A 13,044-nucleotide genomic window follows, 5' to 3' on the forward strand; every position below is an offset into this window, starting at 1 on the left:
TAGTGATTTCTGGTTGGGGCATTTGGGGTTTTTGCCCTGCATAATCTTAAGTCTGGGTCTCTCATAAGTGATGGAAAGCTGACCTACAGTTTGTGTGCTCAACCAACAGTTTTAAAAGACCTACTCAGAAAAAAACTCAACAATATACTGTCAATAAAAATTCATCTTTATTTCAATTGTTTCCTTTCTCTTTTTTCTCCTCAGTTCATTTATTACTGAAGCCTGCTTAATTATTTAAAAGACTTCTCCATTGCCTTTTAATAATACATTACTCCTGCTGTGGAAGAAGTGAGGCAAATTCATCTCCATGAAAACACTGAGGTATCCAAATTGAGAAAATCCTGCAACTGAGAATGCAAGAGTTGAAATGAAATATACATAACCAAGAACAACAGAGAAGCAAAACAATGCAGCTCAGTTCTGTTCCACCTGATAGATTTGTCTCTAGTTCTGAATTTCTACTTCACAAATCTAAACCACCCATATACGTGATTTTACTTTGTGTTAGGGTTTACTCTAACATTCCACCACTTCAAATGTCTGCAAAGGAACAGAGATTATAAACACCAGTGACAGGACAACATGAACAAAACTTGGTTTTCAGATCTATAACCCCATGGATAACTGAACAGACCTCAGAAAAATGTCATGGTAATTGGTTCTCAAATGGATGATTTCTACTTCCAAATCATTATTTTCTTCTGGTTATGGCAGAGTTGAAGCATTCAGCCTGCTTCCACTCTATTTAATTCACAGCCCAAGAAATTCTATTTGACTTTTTGAGCCTTTAAGTGTTTTTCTCAGTATGTTTTTGTACATCCGCAACTAAGTAAGCCACTCTTCTCAAAGCTCTGTAACAAAGATACTTTTTTTTCCATACACTTTAAATACAAGAATATTTCATCACATTCTGAATTATCTACTACACAAAACTGTAATCCTTTCCACTTGAACATGTGGATGAACATTTATCCTCAAATCCAGATCCAAGCACTGCATGTCTTCTATTAAGACCTTTAAACATCACAATTTCTGTGCTTGCCTAGGCACATTGACAGCAGGTTTCCAATGGAGAATCTGACAAGAATGGTGGGCAAGAGCTACCTAAATGGAATATGGGCCTACCCTTCCAATGAGAAAACTATGTGCATCTAAAATGTATTTTCCTAAAGGGTCCCTTACTCCACTACTCTCAGGCACAGGTGTTACTACAAGGTTCATGCTTAACCTTTTTCATAGCTCCAGCTACTAACTTTATTCATTATGATGAAAAGGCTGAGAGAATTTGGATCGTTCAGTCTGGAAAAGAGAAGGCCTTGGGTGACCTAAATGCAGCCTTCCAGTGCCTGAAGAGCGCCTAAATGAAAGCCGGAAAGAGACTGCATGCAAGAGCATATAGTGTCAGGACAAGGGGAATGGCTTCAAACTGAAAGAGGGCAGGTAGAGATTAGATACTAGGAAGAAATTCTTTATTGTGAAAATGGTAAGGCACTGGAACAGACTGCCCACAGAAGATGTGGCTTCCTCATCCCTGGAGGTGTTAAAAGCCAGACTGGATGGGGCTGTGAACAACCTGGTCTAGTGGGAGGCTGGAACTAGATGATCTTCAAGGTCCCTTCCACAACAAACTATTTTATGATTTCATGATTTTATGAGTGAACAAAATCTCTCCATTTCACACTCAAAAACCACAGCCTTGTTTCACAAGAAGCAACAATGCAGTTCCACAGTCTTTTACATCAAGGATCAGTTTCCTGATGCCACATTTCTTGCAGCTGTGCAGCTCTAACTGCTATTGTATTTGAAAAAGAGATCTTCATGAAGCCCTATCCAAATGATGGTCTGCTTTGGTTTGAAAGGTTTCTGATAAACAGACTTTGGAAATATATGCCAATTGTACAGATCTCATTTGTGTGGCAAATGTTAAAAAATACTCTTACTGCCCTTATTCAAAAGACACTGAGAATTTTTCAGCTTTTATCAAATACACAAGTACAACACCTTCCCCACAAACTCACTGTCCAGACCACCTCAGATTCAAGTGAAAACATGCACCATTAAACCAGGGTGCACAAGGTACACAGCAGCTAATATTCTCCACTGTTAAATATTAAACAGGTACCTCTTTAAACTATTTATTTATTCACAGAAGTCTGCTACCTGCCTCCTACACCACAGGACTACCAGAGTTTATTACAGCAGAACTGTCCATGGGCAGTGAGCAATTTACTTTTCTCATACACCTTACCAAACACTTCTTTTGAGAAGAAATATCAAGGAATGACTGATAATCCTGGTAGATTCATCTGTGAATTAAACTGGAATCAGTCCTCACAGATACAGTATCTTTCAGATACTGTATCTTTCTTACTGTCAGAGTCATTGCATGTCTTTCCTAGCAGTCCCAAACTATACCTAGCTGCAGGCTAGCTAAATACCTCTAAATTATTAGCTTCTTAAAATAGTCTCTGGACACTTCTAAATGGCATCCTACCAAACATTCTGTTGTGAATGTACTACCCAAATGCTTAGCATTGCGGTGTAATAGTCACTTTCTTGGGAAAAAAGGCAAAGGAGACTTGCATTTAATGAGCCCCAACCACAAATCATTCTTCTTGCTTCACTGGTCTCCAGTGGACAGCTTCTAGCTAAATAAAAAGTAACTGCTGTTTGTGTCTAAAGAAGTCTTATGTACCACATGATTCATTATTAGAAGTATTTTCAGGTAAGTTCTATCTCTGAAAGAAAACTGTTTAACATAATTTGAGGGTAGTTTTCAAAGTAGACCTGCAAAATAACTGAAGGCAAAAAAAGCATCCAATTTGCATTATTTATCTGTAGCAATTTGATACTTCTGGGGCAAGAAAATGGTGTCTGCCTGAAGGTAAAAACACTCACATTTCCAGGTCAATACTACAAATCAGACTGAAAAACATCTCTGGTATATACTGGTTACACTGAAAAGCCCCCATCTGAGACTGTGCTTTTTTCTTGAGGGAGACAGAAGAACAATTTACAATTAGATGAATGGGCTCCAACTATATTTTTATTATATTGACCACTTATGGTCACTTAAGTCAACACAAGCTATTTTTGCCCAATTTACAGCTAAGCAATTCTAGGAATGCTGGATTAAAGAAAGCAAACAGTTTTTAAGTTGCCATCTAAATTAAAGAATCCAGTAAAGCAAATATATATCTCTTCTTCAGGAAAAAACAAAATTCCTACTCAGTCCCAAGTCCCTTCCACAACAAGTCTCCTCAATCTGCTACAGATCATCTAAATTATTTGTGTAATTTACTTCTTCCTTCCAAGAACACAGACTTATTGTACATCTCCAACCATCACTTCTCTCTTTGCTGAGCAATAATAACTGTGATTATAGATCACTGTTTTGATTTCAGCCAGCCCTGAAAATTTCAGTCAGGTTCTTATCTGACTTGGTACAAAAAATATTGAATGAGGAATCAAAATTTTGGTGCAATATGGGAACCTCTTTGTACTTCAATATCTAATGTATGCAGAGTCCAATAAAAACACTGTTTTGCTCACTGTATGAGCATACCAGGCTGAGTCATATCAGCACATCTCAGAAAAGTTCAATTCTGCAAGATGCACCTGGATTTTGGAGAGCAGGTGAAGCACCTTCAGAAGAACTTGATGCTCTCAGGATCCACAACCTAATGTCACCAAGACCATCATGGCACTCTGTTACAATCAGTTAGGAAGCAACAGGAAGTTCTTTGATCCTCCAAGCAGTAACAGCATTTTCAGACAATATGGTAAATAAAATGTGTAGAAAAGAGCAGTGTGATCTATTTGAAAATGGGGACAGAAATAATTTTAGTTTCATAAACTTCTAAAGTTAAATTAAAAATAATTCCACACAAAATAATCTGGGAAGATTTCTTTCCTCACATGACTGCAAATCAACTCTGTAACAGATATAACTTTAAAAATATTTGTAGAAATAACTTGTGCAGTATAGTTTTTGTTTGGGCTTTTTTCAAGGTTCAATTAGGCTTTCTATGAAGAATCAGGAAAAACCCCCTACAACACCTTCATCACTGTGTTTCTAACAGTTCTGCAGGAAAAAAAATATGGAAGCTGTATGTATCAATCAGCTTGCATGTTTTTACAGCATCCCAAACACCATGCTCCAAAAATCTCTTCCTATCTGTAGAATACTAGCCTTCCTCATTTTGAAGAGAGATAAACAAATCAGAAGCCTGTTATAGATATACCTGGCATGTGACCTTTTTTCACCATCTGAATTCCCTTTGCATTAACTGAAGTGTCTTGAATAGCTCCCATGTATTCCCAGAATGTTACAATAATTCAGTCTAAAATACCAAAATAACACACAAGAAGTTCTATTTCTGTTGTTCTTCAAAAAACCCCAAACAAAAAAAAACCCAAAAAACAACAAAAAGAAAACCTAAAAACAAACAAAAAGCCACACCCTCCCCCCCCCCAAAAACAATTGCTTTGATTTCAAAAATTTATTTGACCATAATTTGCAAAGTTATCAGTGCTGACTGTTGTTTCTATTAATTTTATTTTTATTATGAGCTTTGGGGAAAGAATTACAATGTAACAGGACCTGTTAAGTAACAAAGATATATTGAACTACATGTGTACAATAAAGTATCATAAGACTCAAAATAGAATTCCTTGTAAAATCTGGATTCATCATACAACTGGACAGTATAGACACAAGATAAAAACTAAACAGAAATCACGGAGGAATTGGAAGGAAATGTGTCTGGTCTTCAGCCCAGAAACCAAGCATCATTGCATATACAACTGCAAATATATTCTAAAAACTTGGGCAAGTCTGTCAAAATTGAAACAATAACATTTAGAATTTTAAACTTTTAGAAGACTCATCATCAGGCCCCACATGCAAAATATTCTAATACCTATTTCCCCCCACATGCAAAATATTCTAACAACCGCAATTTTACGACTGAAACCGCAAATAGATACTTTATTCTCACCTATTATTGGAAAAGGAAATTAAAAATAAAAAACCACAAAAAAACCCCAAAAAACCAACAAACCAAAAAAACCACAACAACCAAACCCAAACAAAAGGTCACAAAACCTATTCCACAGCAATATAGAGGAATGGAGCAATGTTTGCAGGTACTTGCCCTGGAAGTATAACATAGGAACATGTGAAACTATTTGGTCAATATATTAAGCCTACCAGCTCTTTTCATGTCAGGCATAAATTCAACCCACTTAACAGTTGCTTATGAGTTTATTTTATAAAATAATGCAGAAAACTCATAAAACTTGTAGCAAATATTAACTTAAAGACAGTTGGAACCACAACCTGGTAGACAACCCTGATCCAAGTTAAACCTCATGCCAAAAGTACACAATTTCAGAAATGCTAATGCTGAAATCTGAACAACTGCCTTCAATACTCAGGTTGCTTTAAATACCACTTTACAGTGATAATGTCATACACTGAGATTCGTAATACACTGAGTTCTAGAGACTTCGAGTTGACATGCAAGTTTTCTAGAATATGAATCTGAATTATGCTATCATCATAAAGAATATTACCAGATTTCTGACAGAACTGTTGGGACTGTTACATAACAGACCATGAAACTTAGAAACTTAAGAGTTAACAAAAGCATACAAAGATAAGACAGTAGAAAACTGTTTGGTTGCTACCCTAAAATATATTATGGCAGTAAAAAATATAACAGCGTTTGTTTCAGAAAAGACACATAAAGAACTTCATGTGACAAATTCTTATACATACCTGAGGCGTCAGCAGAGTTAAATAAAGAAAAATCTGGCTACTTGATAATGCATGTTTACTTCTCTTATGCTCTCTAGGGTACAAATTTAAAATAAAGCACTTTTTCAAGACCAGGACACATAACAAGAATGTAATGCAACCTCCCTCACTGCCATGCATGTCACAGTTAAAAGAATTAGACACATATAATCTGAGAGGTGAAAGCTTTGTGTACTCACATCCCCATCTAGTGGCCTCTGGTCATCAGAATCCCTGGATGGACTGATGTCCTGCCGCATCACCCAGATAGGCTCCTTAGGTTCATCAGGGGTATAAGGAGAACGGATGGTCCTTGTCTTCACTTCCTCAATAGCTTCTTTAATATCCTTGATGGCCAGTGAAATTGCATCTCTTTTCTCCTTGCTGTACCGCTGTACAGATTCTCCCGGGCCAGATGTAACTCGAGAACCAGATGTTAGCTGGCCATTACTTTCATGCCCACCGCTGACAAGAGCCTGGCTATGCTCCAAACTTTGCTCTGACTCTGGCATGTCTTCAGCTGCCTTATCTAAGCTCTGGGAGCTCATGCTCTGCTTCACCTCTGCTACAATCTGATCTATGTCCTCCTCTTGTTCGTAGCTATCCATTCTTGGGTAAGGTGCAAACTCCGCTTCCTTTTCAGGGCTGTCAGACTCTCCATCAGACCGTTCATCATAATGGTGAAGGCGGGCACCAAGTGCCTCCTTGCGGTAATTGTCAGCTTCCTCCCTCTCCCGCTCATATTGCTGGATGCCCTCCCTAACATCAAGATCTGGTGTGTCTCCTATTTCCTCATACACATGCTCCTGCAGCCCATAGTCAGCATAAGCCTCGGCATACTGTTCATCCTCTCCTCGGCGGAAGAGGCGATGTGTGTAGACATAACCTGAGTAGGCTGCATTCATGGCTTCCTCATGCTCAATGGAATGGAAATGTAAGTGATTGGGCAATGTTCGGTTATGAATGGCCTCGCCATGCTCAGCCTCGGCATTCTCTGTGTACTCCTCAGACTCAGGCCTGTACTGCACTGCATATGCACTCTCATCCTCATTTTCCTGCACTCTCTCAACATCATAACTATCCTCCACTGTGGCTATCACATCTCCTTCTGCAGTATCTGTGTGATTGTGGAAACCACTCTCAGTGCTGGCTGACCGAGCTAACATGCCTTCCTCCTCCTGCCCAGACAGGCCCACGTGGCTGCTGCTGGTGTGCCTTGGGTAGCGAACCGCATACCTCTGCTCCTCTTCCACCTCTGAGTGCTCCAGGTCAGCTTCCACTGACTCACTCACTGATCTGTTTGCTGGCTCTTCACTGATCTCCCCCTCAGGTGGTCCAACCAAATGGTTCATGGCAAGTTTTGGAGAGTAGGTCACTTATTCTGCTGACATTTTGTCTATCACAGCTGAAATTAAAAAAAAAAAAACACCAAAAAACTTTAACATTACCCCGAATAAAAAACTGGAGTTAATAAACAGATGCAATAAAATGCACCCTTCCTTCCCAGCAGACAAACATCTGACTCAGCTCTGCAGTCAGGTAATAGCACAACAGTATGATACCCCATGCAAATGATCTCCAACAGCAGCAACCAACAACAACACCCTTGGGGACTGCGCTTCCCCCTTGCACGGACAAATTCTTTATGGAAGTATCATTTCCAAATAACCCCTTGGAGATACCTGTATGCACTGCAGTGGCATTGCAATGATGCTGTCATATTAGAAAAGTTAATTTTTGCCAGGAACTGAACCATGGCAGAGATGACAGAAATATTTCACCTTAGTGAAATTATTATTGAAAGCACTTATTGAAAGTGCTCCAGCACTTTCCCCACAGATCACTAACTTGGAGGAAAAGAACGCTGCTGTAATGTAAAATAGCAGATTTAGTCCTGTAACAGGAGTCTGCAGTTGCTCAGATACATGAGAGTTATGCATTCAATACTTCTTCAGTATGACATCTTCAGGTGAACTAGTCACCCTATGCACTTTTAAAAAATCAGCAGAAATTAAAGTTCTACTGTAGCAGGCCCAGGGCCTGTAATGGCTCCTTGGAGGTCAGAAGCCTGAGCTAGGAAATGCCAAGTCATGATGACTGGGCCTTAGAAGCCCCTCTCTTCCGCCTTTCGGACCCCGCTTATCTCTCTGTAAGCCTATAGGTCACTTTCCCCTGACCCTTTATAATGGACAGTTTCCAAAACCCCTGAAGGGTATAAAAACCCCTAAATCTGCCTGGTTTGGCAGAAGAGCTGTCACTGAGACCCTTCATGGAAGACCCTAATAAAGAATCCTGCGGAATCGTCAAACAGCCTTCTCCTCTCTCTCCCTGCGTCTGCTGCTATGGCCACAAGCAAGCAAAAAGAGCTGATAATCACTAAAGAGCTGAAAATCACTTGAGCTTGCTTGGCTGCCTGCAGCTTGGAATGGCTTGGGAGATCGGACCTAGCCTGAGCCTCCACTGAGCTATCCTGGCCACGGCAGTCCACCGGGCACAGCCCGGCTGGAACCTGCCAAGATATTCTACTCTCAGGGCACAGTACATCTGCAGCACCTGTTTCTTCTTCCTAGAGAAGAATCAGGTGCTTTCTCTTCTTCTTTCTAGATACAACACAGTTGTCTTCCTGGAATCTACCTATAATCAGTTTAAGACGGCTTCCTTCCTAAACATAGTGAAGACATTTCTAATATCCGTAACCATGACTGCATTGAGACTAGTGGGGCATCTCAGCCTTGCTAATTGAGTGAAAAATCTCAAAAGGTCATATGGTTACTAGAGAAGTCTGCCAATAATAAAAAATACGCAGTGAACAGAAACAGGCCTATCTAGCTCATAAGGTTTTCTTTTTATAAAACACCTTCAGCTATTTGGAACCTTCTTCTATGTGTTTAAGATGCAGTGTCATAAAGAAGACCTGTCATGTCCTTTTAGCTACCTAAATCAAGCCACATATCCATAAATAAAATATAGCTCTAGCTTGTGACTTTCTGACAAGTACTAAAAGAAAAGGTACCTATTGGAAGACTGCTAACTTGAAGGATCTATAAAAGCATGTGTCAACAGCCAACTAAAAAAATTAATGTGAATGTGAAATAGAACTCGGATCAAGTCTAGTAAACTGAGGCAGGGAGGCTCAGGTGGCACTTTGCTGACTAAATGAGCTCTGTGCAGAAGAGCAGTAGGAATAACTTCCTGTGAGGAGAAAGCAACAGCAAATTCAGTTGCTCTCTATCAGAAAAGTTGACAGGCAGGCAAGCCAAGGTATGAGTCACACTAAACTTCCACAGGAAATCCAGAGGGTGCAGCTTCCAGCTCAGTGAACACTCCTTGCTTTTATTACATTTAATGTTTTAGCCCTTTAAACACAGGAGTCCTTAAAAAAAATTACAGTTGTAAAGCAATAGCTAATAAATCATATTAGATGGACCTATAAGGATGTTGTACACAAACTAATCCCTTTTCAAAATAACTATGCAAAAACCCAGTTTGTTTTTCTCAGCTAATGAAAGCGAGTTAATAAGGTTTCAGTGACAAGATAAAGTCTTTTCCATCTAAGACTTCCAATGCATTAGGAAAGAATGGGTAGAATACAGGTGTATATACTGGTGTGCACCAGAACTAAACACTCTTCCCCCCACAGACCATATGTTAAGAAAGCAAGAACAACAATATCAGACAGCCTTCCATTTTTAGCCCAGAAAACGGGTGAGGATGCCAAGGTTCAAGAGCCCTTTGAAAAGTCTTTCCCAAAGAGGATTAGAGCAGAGGAATACATTCAGCACAAATAGCTCGGTTTGTACCCCGCAGTGTGAGCTGTAGATTGAGCTCTGGGTGGCAGGAGTCCCAAGCAAGAGGCCAGAAGTGCCAACTCTTTGCAAAACACAGGACACAAAGATGCTGGTGCCGGCCAGATGGATGAACAAGATGGATACTGAGACACAGCCAGAGTCAAAGACTCGGGAGGGGAAGTGAGTCTTTGGCACACTTGGACTGTGAGGGGACAAGAGCCCGGGGCTTCCTTTCCCCAGGCTCCCTCCTCAGAGGCTCAGAGCTTGAGCTGTTTCTGTGTTATGGCACCATGAATAAATGCCTTTATGGAAAGAGACATCCAAGCCTCTGCTGTGGGAAACCTGGGGTCACCAGCCAGGAAACCCGGGCTGGCCTGTGAGAATGTGTATGAATCAGGTGGGGACCCGTCAGGTCACTGGAATGGCCACCATGAAGGGTGGTGGCCTCGGTCCCAGCTGTGACAGACCCTGGTGGTGGAAGCGTGATGTCAGAGTCTCATGAATGGCCAGGCTGGGAAGGCTCTTTAACATGACCTGCTTTCATTTAAGTAAATTATAAAATTTCCACTCTTCTCCACATGGAGAGAACTAAGCCAAAGTAGAGGGTTGATTTAAAAATCTACCTAAATTTCTTGCATTCAACTAGCCCCTGACTTGTGACTCAGTGTCATTGGTCACCCCCAGAACAAGGGTAGTGCTAGTGAAAACAAATCAAGTTACAGACAAACACAGGATCAACTTTCTTAAGTTTTATCACATGTATCCTGATACATCTTTAACTTAATTACGTTTTTAGAAAAGAAGGCAAAAAAATTGGCTACATGAAGATTACTCAAGTCAAATAAGGTATCAAATGTCACAGTTTTTATGACAATAAAAGTACTGATAATTGCTGAAAATAAGTTATCCTGTTTTAGAAGTCTTAGTACACGCTTGCAACATAATGAGTCTTGTGGACAGATGGCATCGCTGACATGTCTTAGAGAGATTACAAACCACACAAAATATGGCTAAAAAACACCTGGGAGACCCATCATTTTCCTTTGACAAAGTTATAGCTTAGAAAGTTCCATGTGTAAAATTTTTCTCGTTTAACAAATTCTTTCAGCTTGATTTCAACTACTGATATCCCAAAACTTTCAAGGTTGCATATTTTGAAGGTATGAGGAGGAAATGTTAAGCTTCACTAAAAGCTTTTTACTGAAAAAGACCCTTCTGTTTGCCTTCCTCCTATAAATTAAATTCCAGCTTTCAATTTTGAAAACAATAACTTATTGTTTATTTTGAAATCTTAAAATAAATCTTACTTGTTTCAAAGTAAGTTGACTTAGAAATCTGATCTGAATGAATGGCCTCAGGTCACCTCCGTCTCAGTAACTTTCAATGAAAAGTAAGCTTCTGAGTCAAGAACATTTATTTTACTGTTTAACAATCAGTCTTGAGAGAGTAATTTAATGAACACCCGTGAAGATTGGGTGCTAGAAGTTACTAAACCCCTGCTTATACATGACAGCTGGAAGACTACTAAACCCTGCTTATTATTTATTCTTAGCAGCTCTTTCCTCAAACAAATACAAGGCCTGCTTGATCTTTCCCATCAGACCTGCAAAAAGCTCATTATTTCCCGCAAGCAAACAAAAATCAATAATCTACATAAAATGCCATAGACAGAAGAGAATATAAGCAAGAGAGGTTATCCGACCTTGGAAATACAGACACAGCACCCATTTGAATGATATTACAGTCTCACATTAATTACCCAGAACAGCAGCTGTGCTCTGGTAATCAAACATGTTTGGGAAAGTGCTCTGTAAGCACTCTTAGCTTTGTACATAGGACTTGATGGATGAATCCACCTCCACAACAGAGAAATCAGAGGTTGATTACTACTGCAACTAACTCTCTGCTGAAGGTTAAACTATCTTCCTGTCTGTAAAGAAGAAAAAAAATAATGTATCCATATATTTCTTAAGCAACATGAAGTTCAAAGTTTAAGAATTTTTTTCTGCTACTTTAAAACACCATCAAAGGGCAGATTATCACCCTAGAGCAAGAACTCAACACACATGCCAAGTTCTACTCAGGAAAAGATATGCAGCAAGAAAATGTGAAAGCTTGAGTATTCAGATTCCAATTTGGTTTGCTATTTCTTACCCAAGTCCAGATGAATAATTGTTTGATTTCTTGTATATGCAGGCAGAAAGGAAACAATTATTATTATTATTATTATTATTATTAATAATAATAATATTATTAATATTATTTTAATGGTTTCTTCTATATGAGCATTATACACCATACTTCCATAATTTAACACTGACTTGAATAAAAGCTCAAACTCTTGATATGTCTGTACACTATAGTTAATGTTTCAAAACAAATCTGTGTGCCACATGGAACCTAGACTACACACACACACGTTTTTCTATCACATAAAGGATAACTCAGGAAGAGACCACAGGAGGTCTCCAGTCCAACCCTGCCCAAAGCACAGCCAGCTTTGAGCAAAGACCAGGCTTCTCAGGGCCTTATCCAGTTGGGGCTTGATAACCTGCAAGAATGGTGATGGCAACAGCTTGTCTGGGCTCCGATGCCAGCAATGGACCGTCCTTGTAGGAAACTTCCTTACAGTCAGTTTCATTTTCTCCTGCTTGAGCATGCCTCAGCTGCCTCTAACCCTCCCTCCCACACACACGATTACGAAGAGCCTGGCTGCATCTCCGCTATCCCATGGGCAGTTGACATGGAAGCCATCCCTCCTCTCAGCTGAAGCAGACCTGGTCCTGCAGCCTCTCCTGTGTTTCTTGTGGCTTCCCATCATTTCCCACCAGTACCACTCCTGTATCAGGGACTCAAAAGGCAGGCAGTACCCGGGTTCTGGTAGGCTCTGAGCAGAGGGGATGGTTCGTATCCTACCCTGGCTCTCAGGATCATGTCTGTCTCATACTGCCCCAGGTGCAGCTGACTCATATTTTACTGTCTGGGCCTTGTCCCAGATCTGCTACCTGTCCCCACCAGACCCAGCCTGTATTGTCATGAGGGGTATTTACATACACATGTATTGTGTTTTTTGTAATTAGTTATTTCATTTATAAGAAGCACAACTGTTTCTTCTTATTTGGCAGTTGAATGTGTGAGCAAAATAGTTTTGTCTTCCTTAAAATACTTCAGCCACATTCATCCATGTCTTCCATGAAAAATAGCTATTATTTTAACATACTTACACATAACTCCAAATGAAACTAGGAATACAGAGGCTTCTGACTGAATTTTCAAAGGCATCCCACCTCAAGTGGAAGTCTTCTTGGTACACTCTCTGAGGAATTTTATAAAGCACCTCTGTTTTTCCTGACTTCAGCAATACACCAATGTTTCACTTGTACAGATCTCAACAAGGCATAGGAACACAAGCTAGCTCTCAAAAAACCAACATAGTCTTTTAGCAAACAGATGACT

The 13,044-nt window shown here is 39.8% G+C and overlaps 1 protein-coding gene across 2 annotated transcripts in view; it reads right to left on the minus strand.

The window, feature by feature from the left end:
• APBA1 (amyloid beta precursor protein binding family A member 1) overlaps positions 1-13,044 on the minus strand; it is an 86,062-nt gene that overhangs the window by 35,413 nt on the left and 37,605 nt on the right. For both annotated transcript variants that reach the window (XM_041458448.1, XM_041458447.1), the window contains exon 2: positions 6,001-7,205. In XM_041458448.1, coding sequence (XP_041314382.1) covers positions 6,001-7,152 — 1,152 coding nt within the window. In that variant the 5' untranslated portion in view covers positions 7,153-7,205. The remainder of the gene's footprint in view (positions 1-6,000; positions 7,206-13,044) is intronic.

The sequence above is a fragment of the Pyrgilauda ruficollis genome, unplaced genomic scaffold (genome assembly GCF_017590135.1).
Source record: "Pyrgilauda ruficollis isolate IOZ18807 unplaced genomic scaffold, ASM1759013v1 scaffold128, whole genome shotgun sequence".
Taxonomy (NCBI): domain Eukaryota; kingdom Metazoa; phylum Chordata; class Aves; order Passeriformes; family Passeridae; genus Pyrgilauda; species Pyrgilauda ruficollis.